This window comes from Phycodurus eques, chromosome 10 (assembly GCF_024500275.1).
Source record: "Phycodurus eques isolate BA_2022a chromosome 10, UOR_Pequ_1.1, whole genome shotgun sequence".
NCBI classification, from domain to species: Eukaryota; Metazoa; Chordata; class Actinopteri; order Syngnathiformes; family Syngnathidae; genus Phycodurus; species Phycodurus eques.
In genome coordinates this window covers 846,916-865,243 of record NC_084534.1, presented here as the reverse complement: position 1 = coordinate 865,243, position 18,328 = coordinate 846,916, and the positions used below count along the sequence as shown (strand labels likewise).

Below are 18,328 nucleotides of genomic sequence, written 5' to 3'. Positions count from 1 at the left end.
ATAGCTCGTGTGTGTGCATGAGTAACTGTGAGTGGGTAATTGTGTACGTATGTGTGTGCGTGTGAGACAGAGAGTGAGTGGATAACTGTGTGAGTGGCTTACTCTGTGATTATTGAACAATTGTTGGTTGTGTTTCTGTGTAAACATCGTTAATACATTTTTATTTATGCGCACAAATCTCATCTTCTGTGTGCTTAGTATGTACATTGCAACCTTTAGAGACTCTGATTGCAATTAATTGGTCGAGAAACAAATTCTTTGGACCCCTTGAAATAGCCTTGGCCACCCCAAGGATAAAAGTCTAGCTCCGCCATTGGGCGGCGGTTTTTGACCCAGCCCCCAAAAAGAATGGGAATCGAGAATTGTTTGGAACCGGAATCGCTCAAATTCAAACGATGCCCAACCCTAGACAGGATTAGACAGGAGCTCATCAGAGGGACGGGCCAAGGTTAGATGTTTTGGAGACAAAGTTAGAGAAAGCAGACTTTGATGGTTTGGACACGTCCAGAGGAGAGATAATGAGTACATTGGTAGAAGGGTGATGAGGATGGAGCTGCCAGGTAAGAGAGGTTGAGTAAGACCAAAGAGAAGATTGATAGAAGTAACGAGGGACGACATGAGGGCAGTTGATGCGAGAGAGTAAGATGCAGGAGATAGGCTTTCATGGAAAAAGGATGGCACGCTGATGGGAAAAGCTGAAAAGGAAAAGAAGATGATCATAGGTTTTAACCAAAACATTCTGATACAAATAGTTTTCCGAACACATACACTCCCATTCATGGAGTGACACTGAACCTTGCGCATTCAAACATTAATGCCGGCCACACTGCCAAATACGCCGTTTGTCCCCCGACATTTGAAGGCTTTCGTGTGTGTTCAGGCGAGATTTGTTCTGGAAGTCCCGAACAAAACCTAGCATTCTTGAATGAAAATGAACATTCATTCAAAAACCGCTCACAGACGCCAGAATGTGCACTCTCTCGATAACATTAATCAGGCAAAAATTAACTAAGTTCTGTTCACATTCGCCCAAAATATGAACTCGTTCATGAACCTTCGTTCGACGGCACTCGTAATTAACAAACGTTCTGCACCACAACAATGGATTTTAAATTAAACATACAGGATGTGCTTTTACTGCAGACTTTCCGCTTTAATTTGAGGGTATTTACATCCACATCAGGTAAACAGCCGTAGGAATGACAACAGTTCGTGTGTATGCCTCCCACCTTTTAAAGGCTAGCTCACTGCATACTAGCATCACGTACGCTCCGGTGACAACGTTTCCGTGGTAATCAAAAACTCACAAACATAGCGATTTCCAGCGAGTTGTAATTTCAAGTGGTCTGTTATATGTAACAGAGATCTTGCGTTGAAGAAATGAAGATGTGTTAGTACCATCGTAAGCCTACTACTTCTACAGAGTCCGAAATCACTCACTAAATACTATATAGTGCAGTATATATAGTAGGCTTTACACAATCAGGATTTTTGGGACCGATCAGAGTTTAATAAAAAAAATATATAATAATAATAATTGATAACCAATCACAAGATGGAGCAATGTGTCTATTTAAATGACCTGGTCATTTACTGTATATATTTGTGTACTTAATTGCTCAAAAATTTTATTTACAATAAATAAATGTATCTTTGTTCCTCTATTTATGCCAGTGAGGCACAGCGACAGACAGAACAAATTAATCAGAATCATCTGGTCTTCTGTTAGATGGCAGGAAGGAGATACAGTAATTAACATATCCGCTTTTTTTGTGTGACATATTTGTTTGTTGGTGTGCCGTGAGATTTTTCAATTGTAAAATATCTTCCTTAGCTCCATAAAGGTTGGAAATCACTGCTCTAGTCAGAGCGTGTATTCTAATCCATCAGGTCAAACCAATATTACGTGACAGAAATAATGGGTGCTAACTTACTGTAATAAAATTCCTTTATTTTTAATTAAATGACATCACCCACACCGAAACTTTAGAGCCTGATTCGACAGAATGGCGGCATGTTTACGTCCAACCGTTCGTGGTACCGCTAGCTTGCTGGACTACCTAACGTTTTGTTGCCTGCTTGCGAACCGTATCGTATTCAAAGTACGTGAACATACCTCAAGCAAGCCTTCAACGAACGTCCTCTCCTGTCCTGAGCACCGGTGACCACCAACACCCCCCCCCCCCCCCCATTTTGTCCTTATAATACAAAGTCCGCACACTCCACTCTTGTTGTCGTCGCCACGGCAACGATTGTATCTGGTCGCATTTGAGTTGACAAGATAAAGCCCAATGATCGTAAAAAAAAATAAAATATTTTTTTAAAAAACGGGATGCGGTGGTATCGGAATAAAAGAGGTTATTGCAGTAGTCTGACATAGTGCAATCATGAAAGAGCAAATTTGTCTTGTAGTCTGATCCGGGCATGCTGAATAAGTAGGCTATTACAAAGAGCAATCACAAATTGCAACTTAATGAACACAAATACAGTTAATGCATAAAATGCAATAACACTAGGCTGTAAGCACCGACTTTTCATTTGAAAATCCCCGTCCATGTAGTTAATTGTCCAGCAAGGGCACGTCTCTGTTGTTCTGCTTGACCATTGGGTCAGTCGTGCGCGGTCACAAACTCCAAAGAACTCGACAGTCGTGATTTCCCACTCGATTTTCTCCCAGCATTTTATTTTTTTTCCCCATTCATTTCGACATGCCAGTCGAAAAGTTGGCGTCCAGGCAGCCGGCTACTACGATTACGAATTGCGTCTTACCGTGACACGACGCCTCTCCGCCAACGTGTTGAGAGGGCCAACTTGAAAATAAAAGCTTAAACTGGCATTGATGTCCAATTCAGTAATATGAAGCTTCAATCTCTAAGTTGGCCCCAGAAGGGCGGTGCCGGCACTTAATGAAGCCTAACCATTCGTCCGCACCGCTCCAAATGAAGCACTTTTTGTATGCAGCAGTACCCGCATTTTAAATGTGAAAAAAAATCACCAACAATAAAGTCATTTAGTTGCGACATTACGTCACCAACAACAAGGGTAAGTTGACTTGTGTGCTTATTTTTATGATTATAGTCCACAATAACCATTCAATTTTAAAAAGTTGAGCCTCCTAATGTGATTTTACATCCTAAAAGCTATCACTCCCTCAGTACGTTTGATTTCTTTTGGCACATCCATTCGACACGCCCACAGCGTCTGAGAGGTGGCCCTCAAGTTTTGAAACCTGGTTTGATATACGTGATTTTTTTTTTTTTTTTTTTAAATTCATTCAAATTTGTTAGACTTGTTAACATTAACTCTTCTCTGTTGGTGTGTCAAATTTACATGGGATTTTTTTGGGGGGGGCCAGCTTAGTGCCACTTTAAATGTATACATGCATATAAACAATACTGTCCAGTAGGTGGCATTAGAAACTGGTTGTCAATGCCAAACAAAGAAAGCCCCCAGTCTCAGGGGAATTTTGAGTTTTCATGATATGGCTATTCCATCCATTTTCCGTACAGTTTATCCTCACGAGGGTCGCGGATGTGCTGGCACTTGTCTCAGTAAAATAAATTAATTTAATGTTATCCTGCCAATGCTGTACTGCTTAAAACTCTACAAAACTTAATATAGAACAGTTGAGTACTAAATGTGGCAAATAGGTTGGGGGGGGAGACTTTCTGGGTTTCAATTCTAATAAAGCTGTATAGATTACATGGGTGCTACATTCTACACAAATGAATGAAAGACAGAAAATTACTGACGATGCACTTTTAAATAGTAAAGAGATGATATGGAACTAATGTGTTACTGTTCAAATTTAACCGGAAACAGAAATGTATTACAAAAATGTAATTACTATAACGCAGCGTAAGAAACACGTTTTAAATAGCGTGCAAAACACGGAATAATTTCATGTGAATTTCTAAGTAATAAGCCCCATCAAAACTACATTTTAAATGAAATTATTACAAGGGTCATTTCGATCCGATTTTAAATAAAAGCAGTGGGATGCATAATTCCTGCAGCTATGGGGTTTAAAAAAAAAAAAAAAAAAAAAAAAAGTCGATTATCTAGGGGAATCAAAACATGCAGTAGTAATTTTAATTACACAAAGCGCCATAGTAGGGGTGAGGGGGGGGGGGGGGGGAGACACTTTCAAGCAAGGCCCCAATCAGCAAAATCGTATTTGTCCCTTCAATGAAAATTAAAGCTCATTTCACGCCATCGCAGCTGTGGTCAACACCGTATTTGTCGAAGTCTGAAAAGCCATTTCAATGCATGAAATGGATCCGCACAGCCGGCAAGGTTCCATTTGCCCGGAGAGTGAAATGTTGGCGAACCATGCTGTTTAAGGTGAATTTGAAGAAGGAGAGAGAGAGAGAAAAAAAAAAATGGGAGCTTCCGTGGGAACGTGGAAGCATTGGCAATGTAGGAATGATCAGGCCTACAATAAACGTGGAGAGGGAAAAAAAATGTTCGCGCATGTATTCCGCCAGGCCTTCATTGAAATCAACAATGCAAACAGAATCACTAGTTTGGAGGGGTGGGGGGGGTGGGGGGTAATAAAAATTATCTTTTTTTTTTTAAATCAGTGCGTCCCAATGCCACTGGGATCCTTGTCCGACAAGCATGCGCACATACGTGAAGCCCACATTCATGTCTAAATTTTTTATTTTTTTATTTTTTTTTTCCCCCCCACGAAAAGCATACACAACAGCTTCCTTAAAGACAATATGGCGGAGGCGTGCAACTACAGCGCGATAGCCACCAACCTCGTCCGCCTAAAAGTCGTTTGAGGACAGACCTACCTTACTGGTCTTGACATTATGGAAGAACACCTTCAAAAAGGTTGAAATGTTGATTTCCAGGTGGAGAGGAAAAAGCAGGAGAAACCAAAAATCGAACTGTAGATTCCGCTCTGCTGAAATACCAAGGCGAGGGAAAGAGGCACGCAAACGCACGTCCGAGTTGGCGCTTGAAATCACAAGTATAGTACGATGAGCCCCACTAAAAAAAATGTGGAATTTTCACCTTCGGGCACTCAAAACGTTGAATAAAACAAACTGAAATTGTATACGGTGTGCAACCAAACCATACGTTCACGATGGGTGGGTCATAGAAAATAACCGCCCACCCATACTGGGTATTGAAAGGAGAAGCGCGGCCATTCACTGCTGCTATTGGCTTATTTGAACGAGCAATTTCGTTTTCATTGGACAACTCCGCTGCCTGCTGATTCATTTGTACCATTTCCCTCCCCGCCTCTTTCTGCGGGGTATGTTGTAGTGGCACCGTGTAGAAAACAAAAAAGAGGCCCAGATGTTCACCGCAAATATGAAATGTAACTTCCATGCACGCAATTGACATGTGTAATAGATTAGAGAAAATAAAAATGGGACAAAACTGAAAGGTAACAGCACAACGTGGGTCCAAACATCTTGCCCAACTTCCAACATGAATATATTGCTATACAATTTATGAATTATTACAGCAGCGGTTCTCAAACCTTTTTACACCAAGTACCACCCAAAAAAATCATTGACATTCTTAGTAACGCTATAATGACTAACATTAAAATACAGACGCGTAGTAGGCCTGCATATTGATATTAAAAAAAAAACAAGCTTGTATTCCTAAAGTTGTAATATTATAAGAAAAAAAGAAAACTATTTATCATAATTTTAGTTTTTAACCTGGACTTAAAAACATTCACACCTGGGGTTGATGTCACCTCTGTTGGCATTTGTATGCGGCATAATAGCTAAATGCTATTAACTGCTTCACCGTGTTTGCTTTGGACTCTGTGCTCCACTATTTAACCTGAGTCTGTCGATCTCAGAGCCCTACTGGGTTTATGTCCCATTAGCCTTTCTATCATGTATTCAGGACCTAAACCATTTCGTGATTTATAGACCAGTAGCAGAACTTTAAAATCTATTCTAAAGCTGACTCGAAGCCAGCGTGATGACCTTACAATAGCAGTAATATGCTCTGGACCTCTTTGTTCTGGTCTGTAGCCGAGCCGCAACATTCGGAATGAGCTGCAGCTTTTTAATGCTTTTTTGGGGGAGTCCAGTCAGAAGACCATTACGATAGTCAAGTCTACCTGAGATAAAAGCATGGATGAGCTTGTCCTGGTCTGCTTGACACATGCAAGCCTTCACTCTGGCTAAACTGGCAGTTTTAGTAATTGATTTGATATGTCTGTTGAAAGTCAGGTCAGAATCTATCAGAATACCAAGGTTTCGGACTTTGTCTTTGGTTCTCAAAGAGAGTGACTCCAGGTATTTGGTAACATAAATCCTCTTTTTTTTTTTTTTTGCAAAATATTCAAATGTTTCAGAACAACCAGTTGACAAAACACACATTCCTTTCTGAGGTACATGATAGCTCAAAAAAAGGAGAAGCGGCTCAGAAAATGGATGGATGGATGGGAAAAGAAAATCAAAGCTACCTTGGACCTGTGTGAAAAGGTACTTGTCCACCTTGTTCAATCATGAATGAACTGTCATTTGGCTAATCACATTTCGTAGAAATCTGAGTTCATTTTCACTGAGCACACCCAAGCCTGATGACCTCAAGACCTGTTCAATCGAGGTCCCACTTAGATAGAACCCGTCTGACAAAATCAAGTCAGCCGAAAGATCGCAAAAAGTTACACAAAAAGCCACAATCCAATCCCCGGTCCTCAGAACTGTGAGGCGGACGCTCTAACCAGTCTCCCACCGTGCCGCCCAGTAGATATATGTCATGTATATTACATGAAAAACATGTGTGACTCATGTGAAATTCAAAATATGAAAAAAGCATGCAATTTTACAGGAATATAGTCAAAATGTTATAAGCGAAGACGATACTTTTACTTTGTATTTTACCACAAAAAAAAAAAAAAAACGGTACAGAATGAGTCAATATTAAAATTTATTGCATATAAAAGGTAAATAAAAAAAGGTACCTAAATAAAGTTTTCAACGCAAAATGTTCTTAAAGATTAGTTGTATTGAATTTAAAAGTTAAATACAACTAAACTGTACTTTGGCAGTGATTCATTAGCATACCACTAGAGGGAGCCTGTGTTCCATCAGTGCAGGGTGTCAAACTCATATTTGTCATTGTTGGTAGGGTTTCTCTCAGAGGGCCATTAGGACCGTGTAACCATATAAATGTTGAGTCGCCTTATCATCGTATTATATGTACACAACAAAATGATGGAATACTAGTTTTCATATCACAATTCAAGGATCATAGTTTGTTCAACTATTGTTCTAGTTACCGAAAAAAGGGGTTTGGCAATAACAAGAAGAAAAAGCTTGCAATATCCGTTCATCAATTTTCTGTACCGCTCTATCCTCATGGGGGTCACAGGCATGCTAGAGCCTATCCCAGGTGACTCTGGGCAAGAGGCAGGGTACACCCTGAACTGGTCGCCAGCCAATCGCAGGGCACGTATAAATAAACAACCATTCGCGCTCACATTCACACCTACGGACAATTTAGAGCCTTCAATTAACCTACCACGCATGTTTTTGGGATGTGGGAGGAAACCAGAGTAGCTGGAGAAAACCCATGCAGGCACGGGGAGAACATGCAAACTCCACGCCGGATGTGAGGCAGATATGCTAACCAGTCATCCACCGGGCCGCCTGCCTGCAATATCTCAGCGTTACTATTTATTGCATGTTACAATGTGCAATGTTGGTACAGTCATGGAATTTGAAACAAATGATTTGCTTTCGCCAGGCACATAAAATTATGTGGCAGCCCGGATTTGTGCGAGGTTGACATGCCTGCTATTTGGTTTTAAGATATCGGCTTGACACTCTTTTCATCTGAGAGGTGTTGGTTGAGGATGAGAATTGTTTGTTTTGTTTTAACGGTATTTGATTTCATATCTCATCAACTTATTAATTGGTATCCTTTGTGTTAATGTTGTTCCCTTGTTTGACCCAGCACTTCCCATGGCCTCACCGCCTGGTGGAGGGGCCAAAGGGGTCAGGTGCAGTGTGAGCTTGGCGGTGGCCGAAAGCAGGGTCCCTGGCGATCCGATCCCCGGCTACAGAAGCTGGCTCTAGGGATGTGGAATGTCACCTCTCTGCCAGGGAAGGAGCCAAAGCTGGTGTGTGAGGTCGAGAAGTTCCGACTAGATATAATTGGGCTCGTCTCCACACACGGCTTGGGCTCTGGTACCAGTCCTCTCGAGAAGGGTTGGACTCTCTTCCACTCTGGAGTTGCCCACGGTGGGAGGCGCCGAGCGGGTGTGGGTATAGTTATTGCGCCCCGTACATTGGGTTTCACCCCAGTGGACGAAAGGGTAGCCTCCCTCCGCCTTCGGGTGGGGGGACGGGTCCTCACTGTTGTTTGTGCCTTGCACCAAACAGCAGTCCAGAGTACCCACCATTTTTGGAGTCCTTGCAGGCGGTGCTGGAGGGCGCTCCCGCTGGGGACTCCATCGTTCTGCTGGGGGACTTCAATGCTCACGTAGGCAATGACGGTGTAACCTGGAGGGGCGTGATTGGGAGGAACGCCCACCCCTGATCAGAACCCGAGTGGTGTTTTGTTATTGGACTTCTGTACTCATCATGGATTGTCCATAACGAACACCATGTTCAAGCAGAAGGGTATCCGCACGTGCACTTGCCACCAGGACACCGTAGGTCGCAGTTCGATGATTGACATTATGGTTGTGTCATCGGACTTGCGTCCGCATGTGTTGGACACTCGGGTTAAGAGAGGGGCGGAGCTGTCAACTGATCCCCACCTGGTGGTGAGTTGCCTCCGATGGTGGGGAAGATGCTGATCAGACCTGGGAGGCCCAAACGTATTGTGAGGGTTTGCTGGGAACATCTGGCAGAATCTCCTGTCAGAAGGAGTTTCAACTCCCACCTCCGGCAGAACTTCACCCATGTCCTAGAGGCACGTGGCAGACATTGAGTCAGAGGTGTCCATGTTCTGCGCCTCCATTGCTGAGGCGGCCGCCCGGAGGCATTGTGAGTCGGTGGGGAGAATAATTTGAAGACCTCCTCAATTCCACCGACACGTCTTCCCATGTGAGAAGCAGAGTCTGGGGTCTCTGAGGCGGGGTCTCCTATCTCTGGGATAGGAGACCCCGAGGTGGTTAAAAAGCTCCTCGGTAGCAAGGCCCCGGGGGTGGATGAGATTCGCCCGGAGTTCCTCAAGGCTCTGGATGTTTTGGGGCTATTCTGGTTGACACGCTTCTGCAACATCGCGTTGACATCGGGGACAGTGTCTCTAGATTGGCAAACTGGCGTGGTGGTCCCTCCTTTTAAGAAGGGGGACCGGAGGGTTTGTTCCAAGTACAGGGGGATCACACTCCTCAGCCTCCCTGGTAAGGTCTATGCAGGGGTGCTGGAGAGGAGGGTCCGTCGGGAAGTCGAATCTCAGATTCAGGAGGAGCAGTGTGGTTTTCGTCCTGGCCGTGGAACAGTGGACCCAGCTCTACACCCTCGCCAGGGTCCTCGCTGCCCAATGCGTTGGTCACGTGATGCAATGAGGGCGCTGTCGGCCACGCGAGCGTGGGAGTATAAAGAGCCAGTTAGAGCAAGCGCATCATCAGATTGACTTCAAAGGCCGCAGAAGACAAGAATAAGAATAATAATTAATCATGTCCATATAGTTTTGTATTCTTTCCAAATCCTATAAACGTGTGATTTTTGACACCGAAAACAACTCTTGCAGTCAGATTTTCACCTTAACAACCACAAGGAACATTTTCATCTTTGTCAAAACTTCTAATAAACACTCACGTAACGTAGATGACGTTAATGGAAACTCACCCTATAAGAAACTGAAAAGTATTCCTGTAGACGTCATTGCCTCAGATCAAATAAGATTTCCGTCTACGTTCTTTCCATCATTGTCATTCGCCGGTAACTAACTTTTTGCATTTGCGCTGACACAACCAGGAGTTCTTCGAAAATGCGTCTTCATTCAATCGACAACAAACAGCTTCCAAAATTAAATAAACCCAAATTTTGCAGGGCATACGTGTTTTAAACCGAGTGTTAGACACTAATCATCTAAACTCAAAGTACCTGCACAGGTTTCCCCAGGTGTCATTCAATTGCTTCAGTTTGGTTCAATTGTCTCAGTTGGGTCCAATATGGGGAAGACTGCAGACTTGACAACTGGCCAGAAGACCATCATTGATATCCTCCATAGGGTGGGTAAGCCACAAAGGTTCATAGCTAAGGAGGCTGGCTGTTCACAGAGGACTGTAATCCAAGCATATCAATGGAAAGTCTAGCGGAAGGACAAAATGTGTCAGGAGAAGATGCACCAGCAAAAGAGATGACCGTGGGCTTCAGCGGGTTATCAGAGTGGAATGAGGCGGGAGTCACAGCTTCAAAAACCACCGTATTCAGATGCATCCGCCAGATGCAATTGTCGGGTTCCTCGGGTCAAGGCACTTCTGAGCCTGAGCCAACGTAGGAAGCGTCTCAACTGGGCCGAGGAGAAGAAGGACTGGACTGTTAAGCCAGTGGTCCATGGTCCTCTTTTCTGATGAAAGTGAAGTGTGCCTTTCATTCATGAATCAAGGTGCAAGGGATTGGAGGAAGACGGGTGAAGAACAGAACCCAAGCTGCTTGAGGTCCAGTGTGAAATATCCACAGTCACTCATGATTTGGGGTGCTATGTCCAGTGCAGGTGCTGGTAAACTCTGCTTTCTTAAATCCAAGGGCACCACAAGAGTCTACCAGAATGTTTGAGAGGACTTCATGATTCCTTCTGCTGAGGATCTGTATGCAGATTTCATCTTCCAGCAGGACCTGGCCCCTGCCCATACCGCCAGAAGCCCCAAAACCTGGTTTGATGCCCATACCGTTACAGTGCTTGACCGGTCAGCCAACTCGCTGGATCTAAACCACACTGAGAATCTATGGGGTATTATCAAGAGAAGAATGAGGGGCACCAGACCCAAAACAAAGACGAACTGAGAGCAAGCATCAAGAAAATCTGGGCTTCCACAACACCCAGGGAATGCCACCGGCTGATTGCTCAGTAATGAGTAGTGGATGTCCGATAGCATTTAGCGGGGTGATAAAGATGGAAAGCATTTCTGTAGCGATAATAAATCGGAAAGGGGGAATTAGACAACCTTGTTACAGGATTGTGAATCAGGGTGAAGTAGCACAAGGTAAAGAGACCTAGCTATTCATATCAACATAAAGGGATTCTATCATATTTTTGAAATCTGGCACTAAATCCTAATTATCTTAGAGTGCTCAGTGGAATCAAAGGCTTTGTAAAAGTCACGAAAAAGGATAAATCCATCATCATCTATTAATTGATTATAGTGCAAAAGGTCAAGTCAGAGTCTAATATTATTGTGAATTGACCTTCCCTTCATAAATCCAGACTGGGAATCATTTATAATTGTGATTCTGATGTCACATTGGGTAAAAAAAAATAAAATGGAAATGTCCTGTAGTGTGAACATTAAATGATTTTTTTAAAACCACTGCGCCAAGGAAAAAAACCAAACCAATCACATGTACCGGAAATGTTCTCACATTATCAAAAACATTTTTAATGCAATAATTATGTCAGATTTTTACTACTGTATCTACTGCTGTTCTCAAGCAAATAAGACTACCCTGAAGCCACTTGGGTCAGTCAATAAACAAGCTCTTAAAAGCACGACAGTATCAATATTGTCATCGTCTCATGCACGCAACTCGAAAATATGATGTTTGCAGACATGCCTAATTTTTAAAATCATTCATAATACTGCAACTCCACCCCTGAAGTACTTGGTCCAGCTCACACATGTAATGATGAACAAAGTAACAAGGGCTTCCGCCAGGTGGCAGTGTAGCATCCCTAAACACAGAACGGCCTTTGCACCATCAGCATTCTTGTATAAGGCCATGAAAGAGTGGGGGAAAAAAACTTTAACAACCTGCACCAATTATGCAGCCTTCTCTGCAGAGCAAGGAAATTGAGTTTAAAAAAATCAAACCTGTCATTGACTGAGTACGATGCTGTCCCTGCGTAAATGGTCGACGGGGTGATCCTAATGCAGAGCTGCCAAATGTTACTGAACATCTGTATTTTGTTCCAGAAATCACTGAAGGTTGACTCGTTATGGCAGGAACACTGATTATTCTGGATATTGGGGGAAAAAAAAAAAAATCCAGCGTCTGATATTACCGTCCACATTGAACAGCTGCTTGGTGCAAACGCTATTTTATTACCTGGAACTGAACACACACTGACTGTAGAGATTATCGTGGACTTCAGGAAACATCCTTCGCGACAGCTGCCCCTCACGTTGTCCAACTGCCCTGTATCAACCGTCGAGACCTTCAGGTTCTTGGGAATTACAGTCTCTCAGGGGCTGAAGTGGGAGACCCACATCAACTCCATCCTCAAAAAGGCCCAGCAGAGGATGTACTTCCTGCGGCTTCCGAGGAAGCGTGCCCTGCCACAGGAGCTGCTGCGGCAGTTCTACACAGCAGACATTGAATCAGTGTGTTCATCCATCACAGTCTGGCTTGATGCTGCCACAAAAAAGGACAAACTCCGACTGCAACGGACAAGCAAAACTGCTGAAAAAATTGTCGAAAAAAAAAAAAAAACTTCCCTCTCCCCAGCCACTTCATCCAGCTCTTCCGGGGGGATCCCAAGGTGTTCACAGGCCAGCCGAGAGACGTAGTCTCTCCAGCGTGTCCTGGGTCGTCCTCCTGGTGGGACGTGCCCGGAACACCTCACCGGGGAGGCGTCCGGGAGGCATCCGAATCAGATGCCCCAGCCACCTCATCTGGCTCGCGATCCAAAAGCCTTTGGTCAATTTTTACGGCGAGAGCGATGAGAGGTTGTAGGTTAACGGCGCCAGTGACGGACGTTGTTAACCCGGGCCACGACCGATCCGGTATGGAATTTTTTTGATGAACGCTCATATTTGTTTGGCAAAGTTTCAAGTCGGATTCCCTTCCTGACGCAACCCTCTGCAGTTATCCGGGCTTGGGACCGGCCTACGGTTTGCACAAGCTTGTGCCCCCCATAGGGCCACATTATCATACTTATTACGATGATTATTGTTATTACAACCCCAATTCCAATTAAGTTGGGACGTTGTGTTAAAATGCAACGATTTGCAAATCATGTCCAGCCGATATTTAATTGAATACACTACAAAGATGTTTAATGTTCAAACTGATAAACTTTATTGTTTTTGCAAATAATCATTAACTTAGTATTTTAAATTTTATGTATTTTATTCCAAAAAAGCTGGGACAGGTGGCAAAAAAGAGTGAGAAAGTTGAGGAATGCTCATCAAGCACCTGTTTGGAACATCCCACAGGTGAGCAGGCTCGTTGGGAACAGGTGGGGGCCATGATTGCTTTCCTGAATTGCTCAACTTTTGTTCATCGAGGTCGTGAAGGGACAACACTGACTTCCACATCTATCACCGAAGTAACTAGCGCACCACAAATCGTGCATTTTGACCAAGCGAGACGCCGTAGTTGGCGACCGAAGATGGTGACGTCATGCGCACGCGCACTGCATTCGTGCCTCGAGGGACGTGGATAGCAAATTGGGACACAGCCATGGATTCGGAATCAATCCGCGTTGTGGAGTTTATGAGGGAGGTTGAGGAGGCAGCTGAAGATGTCCTTACAACCAAACAACAGGTGAAGTATTGGAAGTTATATGCTTTTTTTTTTTGTTTTTTTTGCTACAACTGCTGTTTATTGTGCGCACGCACGGTAAATAAGCGTCAATGGACGTTGTTTACGTTGCCTCTCGTAGGTCAAGTTTCGGTATTACGCCAGAAATGGGCTTTGTGTGGCGGAGGCTCACGATTGTCTGTTTGGACGGTGTTTGAGCATAGACGTAGAAAGAAACATTGATCCCGCCGTGCACGGGTTGGCCCTTTCAGAGGAAACGTAAGTGCGTCCTCCATATTGAATGTGTCAGATCTGCCCATAAAACTATTGCCACTTCACACACACGGCAGTATATTTAGTAAACACTCATGCAAATATTCGATAAATATGTACGTTGTTTTTAGTGCTTACCTAATGTTTATCATCAACGTGTGAGTAAACATTTATAATCATTACATTAAAAGTACACGTGTTGTTTTTGGGGCGTACCTGTTTCCCCAAACACAAACAAAGTATGTAATTAATTTTAACTGATTATTATAAAAGTTTATTCTTTATACAGTGCTGCTTGAAATTTTGTGAACCCTCTCGACATGAAACGAACCTTGTTAAATCCCAATTTGTAAAGCATATCTTCCAAATAGTAGACGCACACAAAAAAAGAGCTATATTTTCATTATTTAATCCAACAAACATGTTCCCCCCCCCCCCCCCCCCCCCACAAAAACTGATAATTGTACGTGTGCAAAAGTATAGAGCCCATCAGTTAAATATCAATGGTACAAGCACGGATGATGCGAAAACAATTGTTTGGTTGTGAATTCGACACAAAATTTACGACTCCTAAAACTATAATGCAGAGGACACTATGCTCTTTATAGGAATACTCGAAGGTCTCTGGTTTTATGATGAATGTAAATGAATGCCAACTATTACCCGCTGAAGAATGTATCGATCCCAGTATTTGTAATATCAAGATCCAAATGGAAGTAACTTATTTAGGCCTTGCCATATGTAACAAAAAGAAGGCTAAAAACAAAAAGCAGGCTGAAAAATGTTCGTCCCTATTATTAAAGTGAACTCCAAGTGTTGAAGATGAACGTATCGTTTTGAAAGTACCATACTTTGATTGGTATCATGTAATTTCTTTATTTTATTTGTTTTTTCGACAAAAAAACTGAGAAGTAAGTGATTTCTTCACAGTGTTCCAATTTTTGGAATTCCTGATTTGGTGGGTTTTATGAGCTGGAAGCCCAAATTATTTACAAATAAACAAATACTTGAAATTGTTTAAATTGTGGGCCCTTAATCCATCATCTATGAAGGTCTAACTTTTTGAATGGAGTTATGGAAATAAATAAACCTTTCCATGATGTTCACATTTTTTGGAAAGGGTCTGTATATGCGCGATTTATCCCGTCTTTATAGTCAAACGAAGCACACATTTTTAATAGTCACGGGTGACTCCTGCCAGGATTGGCTTTAACTCTGGCGAGAAATCGATTGGATCCTACGGAATGGGATCGAGAGACGAAAGAGGAGACAAAGACTATTCGGAAAAAGATACAAGAAGAATTGAGAACTTGCAACGTTCGGCTTGTTCAGAAAACGCTTGAAGCTGGACATGGACTAAAGGTTTAAGACACCGGAGACGCTCCTTAATGTGGCGGACAGAAACGTGGTATAATATTGCGTCTTGTAATACAGTCAAACTATCGCCTGATGTAATGAAGGAGGCCTCTCGAGGTCAGACAGGGTCGCGTGCGGTCATCCTCCGAACATGTCAGGGCAAGTCAGGAGACACGATGTGTTCAGACATTGGGAAGAGTCTTGCGGTTTTTAGCAAAAACTAAAGATACCTTAGTATTGAAGGATGCAAGGGGGGGTCAGGTGGGCATGACGGAGCTCAGGTTATCAGCGCTCGTCAGCCGTGAAAGACGAAGCATCTTTAACACAATGTAGCATCTGTCGGCAAAAGCACATTTTTGGGGGGGTTTGTTTTAAGATGGCCGCTCAAAGCAAATAGTGTGTCAACATCAACAATTGCTGGATCTCTACCAACATTTGCAAACATGTCATCAATGTTGCTAATGCAATGGCTGAACAGACTATTATTATTATTATTAAGCGTTCTTCAGCCTTAATAGTCCCTTCATCCGTCTTTTGTCCCCCCTCCCTCCTCTCATCCGGGTATTTTTGTTGAATCTGAATAGTTAAAATCTTTTTTTTCTCAAGTCTACTTGCCGGATAATTCTGTGATCTTTTCTGTTGTCGCATAATGCGCGTTTGCATCTAAGATCGTTGACCTGGACGTAAAGAGAAACCGGAACAGAGAAGCACTCAATGCGCTGAAGAATGATTTGGGTTCAGGTTAGTGACGTTATGATTTCCAATGTCATTGCACATGTAGCGGGAATAGCTGACTTCTTCGTTACTGTCGCTTCTAGAAAAGGTGAAGGTTTGCTTTGGTCATATGTTCATCAAACTCCCCAAGTCCAAGACGAGAGAAATGATTCAGAGAGGTAAAATGTTTTCGACTATTTGTAATTGTCGTACTGTACAGGACTAATTGTCCTTAATATGAATTGATTTGGTTTTTGTTTTCCACTGAGATGTCATTGCTCATCTGTAGACCAGCATCAATTGGACAGTGAGCTGAATGACCTTCACAAACGGCTAAAAGCAAATGTCAATCGTCTAAATGAGACGCAGGGTAAGAAAAGCATATCCAATTTTTCATCTACAGTCATAGCCCCACCATCCTCTCCTGATGCAATACAGCAGGGGTGTCAAACTCATTTGAGGTCGCAGGCCACGTGGGAAAATACTCACATTTATTGATTATTATCTTGGTCCCAGTGAACGTCACAAACTCGTTTGGAGCTGCACGTGTTCACATTTGCACATGAAATTGCTGAACAATACATGATGTGATATATATAGGCATTTCTTCACCCAAAATCTCACGGTTTTAACCGCAACGGATTGGAGGCATGCCCCCCGCCGCGCCGATCTTTTCTCTCCGGCTCCGCTTCGTGCATGTCACGCCAGGCAACTCACAGCACTTCCAGTTCTACGGCGCTTGTGTCAAATAAGAATCGATATGTAGAAATGTACTAAAACTTGCCTGATGGGCAGAGCCATGCCCACGGGCCAGATTGAACCCCCTAAAGGAGCAGTTCTGGCCCACGGGCCGTGTGGTTGACACCCCGTGGAACCCCACCAGCACCTGCAACAAGGTGGCAGTTTTCTATTCACGAAAAAGAAACGAGGAGCTTTCTTGCTTGCATGACCGAGGTGGTTTTCTTCTGTTTCTGCAGGAAAGCCTGAGCTGAGCAGCTACAACCTTTTGCCGCTGCCCACGAATGAAATGAAAGCTATTAAGAGCATCTTAAAACGCTGACATCGGATCTCATCGAGCCCGTTACAACATATAGGTTGCATGTGTGCAGATGTATGTGTTGTTGCCCTGGTTACTTCAGATTGAAGAAAAGGGCTTTTCACTGCTTCCAGTAGATTTGTTTAGTCTTGTTTGGTCTTACAACATGGACGTTGTGGCTAATATTTTCCATATCGCTGTAATAAACACGAGGAAACGGCAAATGTCTTTTGTAATTTCATTCCACATGAGAGAGAAGATATTGCAGCAGCTTTCAATTCGCTACACACATGTGCCCTCTCATAAGGAGCCGGGGCACCGGCTAACAATAGCCTGTTCTGGTAAATTTCCATCGTAGTGGAAAATAATTATGAATGTGGCCTTCTTGACAAATTTCTTATGATGTGTGTTCATCTCAAAAGGCAGTGCAGCTGTTGGATGCTCCTTCTGCGGTACATCGATAAATTGAAAATGTTCCGCAGAGCAAGCGAGTCGGTATCACAACTGGTGAAGCTCGATGAGGCATCGCAAGACTTGGGCCAATTGGTTCGAGCGACGGTTCATTTCTCGATGCGGCATTTGCACATGAAACCACTTGCTGGCCATGTGTATAATCACAGGCAGCTGTATCTTAACCACGAGCGATGCATTGCATTTCGGCGTCTGTTTTGGCTCTCGTGACTGACCGTGTATTACGTAACATCCATTCATTTTCTCTACCGATTTTCCTCACTAGGGTCACGGGCGAGCTGGAACCTATCCCAGCTATCTTCGGGCAAGAGGTGTGGTAGAACCTCCCAGCCAATCGCAGGGTACATATAAACAGACGACCGTTCGCACGCGCATTCATACCTACGGGCAATTTGGAGTCTTAAATCAACCTATTACGCATGTTTTTTGGGATGTGGGAGGAAACCAGAGCCCCGGAAAAAAACCCACGCAAGAACTGTGAGACAGATGTGCTAACCAGTCTTCCGCCGTACACAACAATGCTTGAATAAATAATTACTCAACAAATAGTGTATAATACATTATTTATTCATGTATTTGGTGTGTGAAATGTTTCCAAAATGCTAGTATCGTATGATATGTCAGGTTGTACAACCCCAATTCCAATGAAGTTGGGATGTTGTGCTAAACATAAATAAAACCACAATACAATGATTTGGAAATCATGTTCAACCTATATTTAGTTGCCAATCGCAGGGCACACATAAACAAACAACTATTCGCACACGCGTTCACACCTACGGGCAATTTCGATTGTTCAATGAACCTACCATGCACGTTTTTTGGGATGTGGGAGGAAACCGGAGTGCCCGGAGAA

The 18,328-nt window shown here is 43.3% G+C and overlaps 2 protein-coding genes across 3 annotated transcripts in view; one reads left to right on the top strand and one right to left on the bottom strand.

Moving 5' to 3' along the window:
- The window catches only part of nucks1a (nuclear casein kinase and cyclin-dependent kinase substrate 1a), a 74,397-nt gene extending 69,301 nt beyond the window's left edge, over positions 1-5,096 (bottom strand). For both annotated transcript variants that reach the window (XM_061688484.1, XM_061688483.1), the window contains exon 1: positions 4,800-5,096. In XM_061688484.1, the coding sequence (XP_061544468.1) occupies positions 4,800-4,816 (17 nt within the window). In that variant the 5' untranslated portion in view covers positions 4,817-5,096. The remainder of the gene's footprint in view (positions 1-4,799) is intronic.
- An 8,424-nt stretch (positions 5,097-13,520) lies between these two features.
- On the top strand, positions 13,521-17,243 carry pdrg1 (p53 and DNA-damage regulated 1). Its single transcript, XM_061688363.1, has 5 exons — positions 13,521-13,646; positions 15,920-15,992; positions 16,070-16,144; positions 16,255-16,335; positions 16,943-17,243. The coding sequence occupies exons 1-5, from the start codon at positions 13,563-13,565 to the stop codon at positions 17,023-17,025; spliced, it is 396 nt and encodes a 131-aa protein (XP_061544347.1). The 5' UTR covers positions 13,521-13,562; the 3' UTR covers positions 17,026-17,243.
- Positions 17,244-18,328: the final 1,085 nt, after the last annotated feature.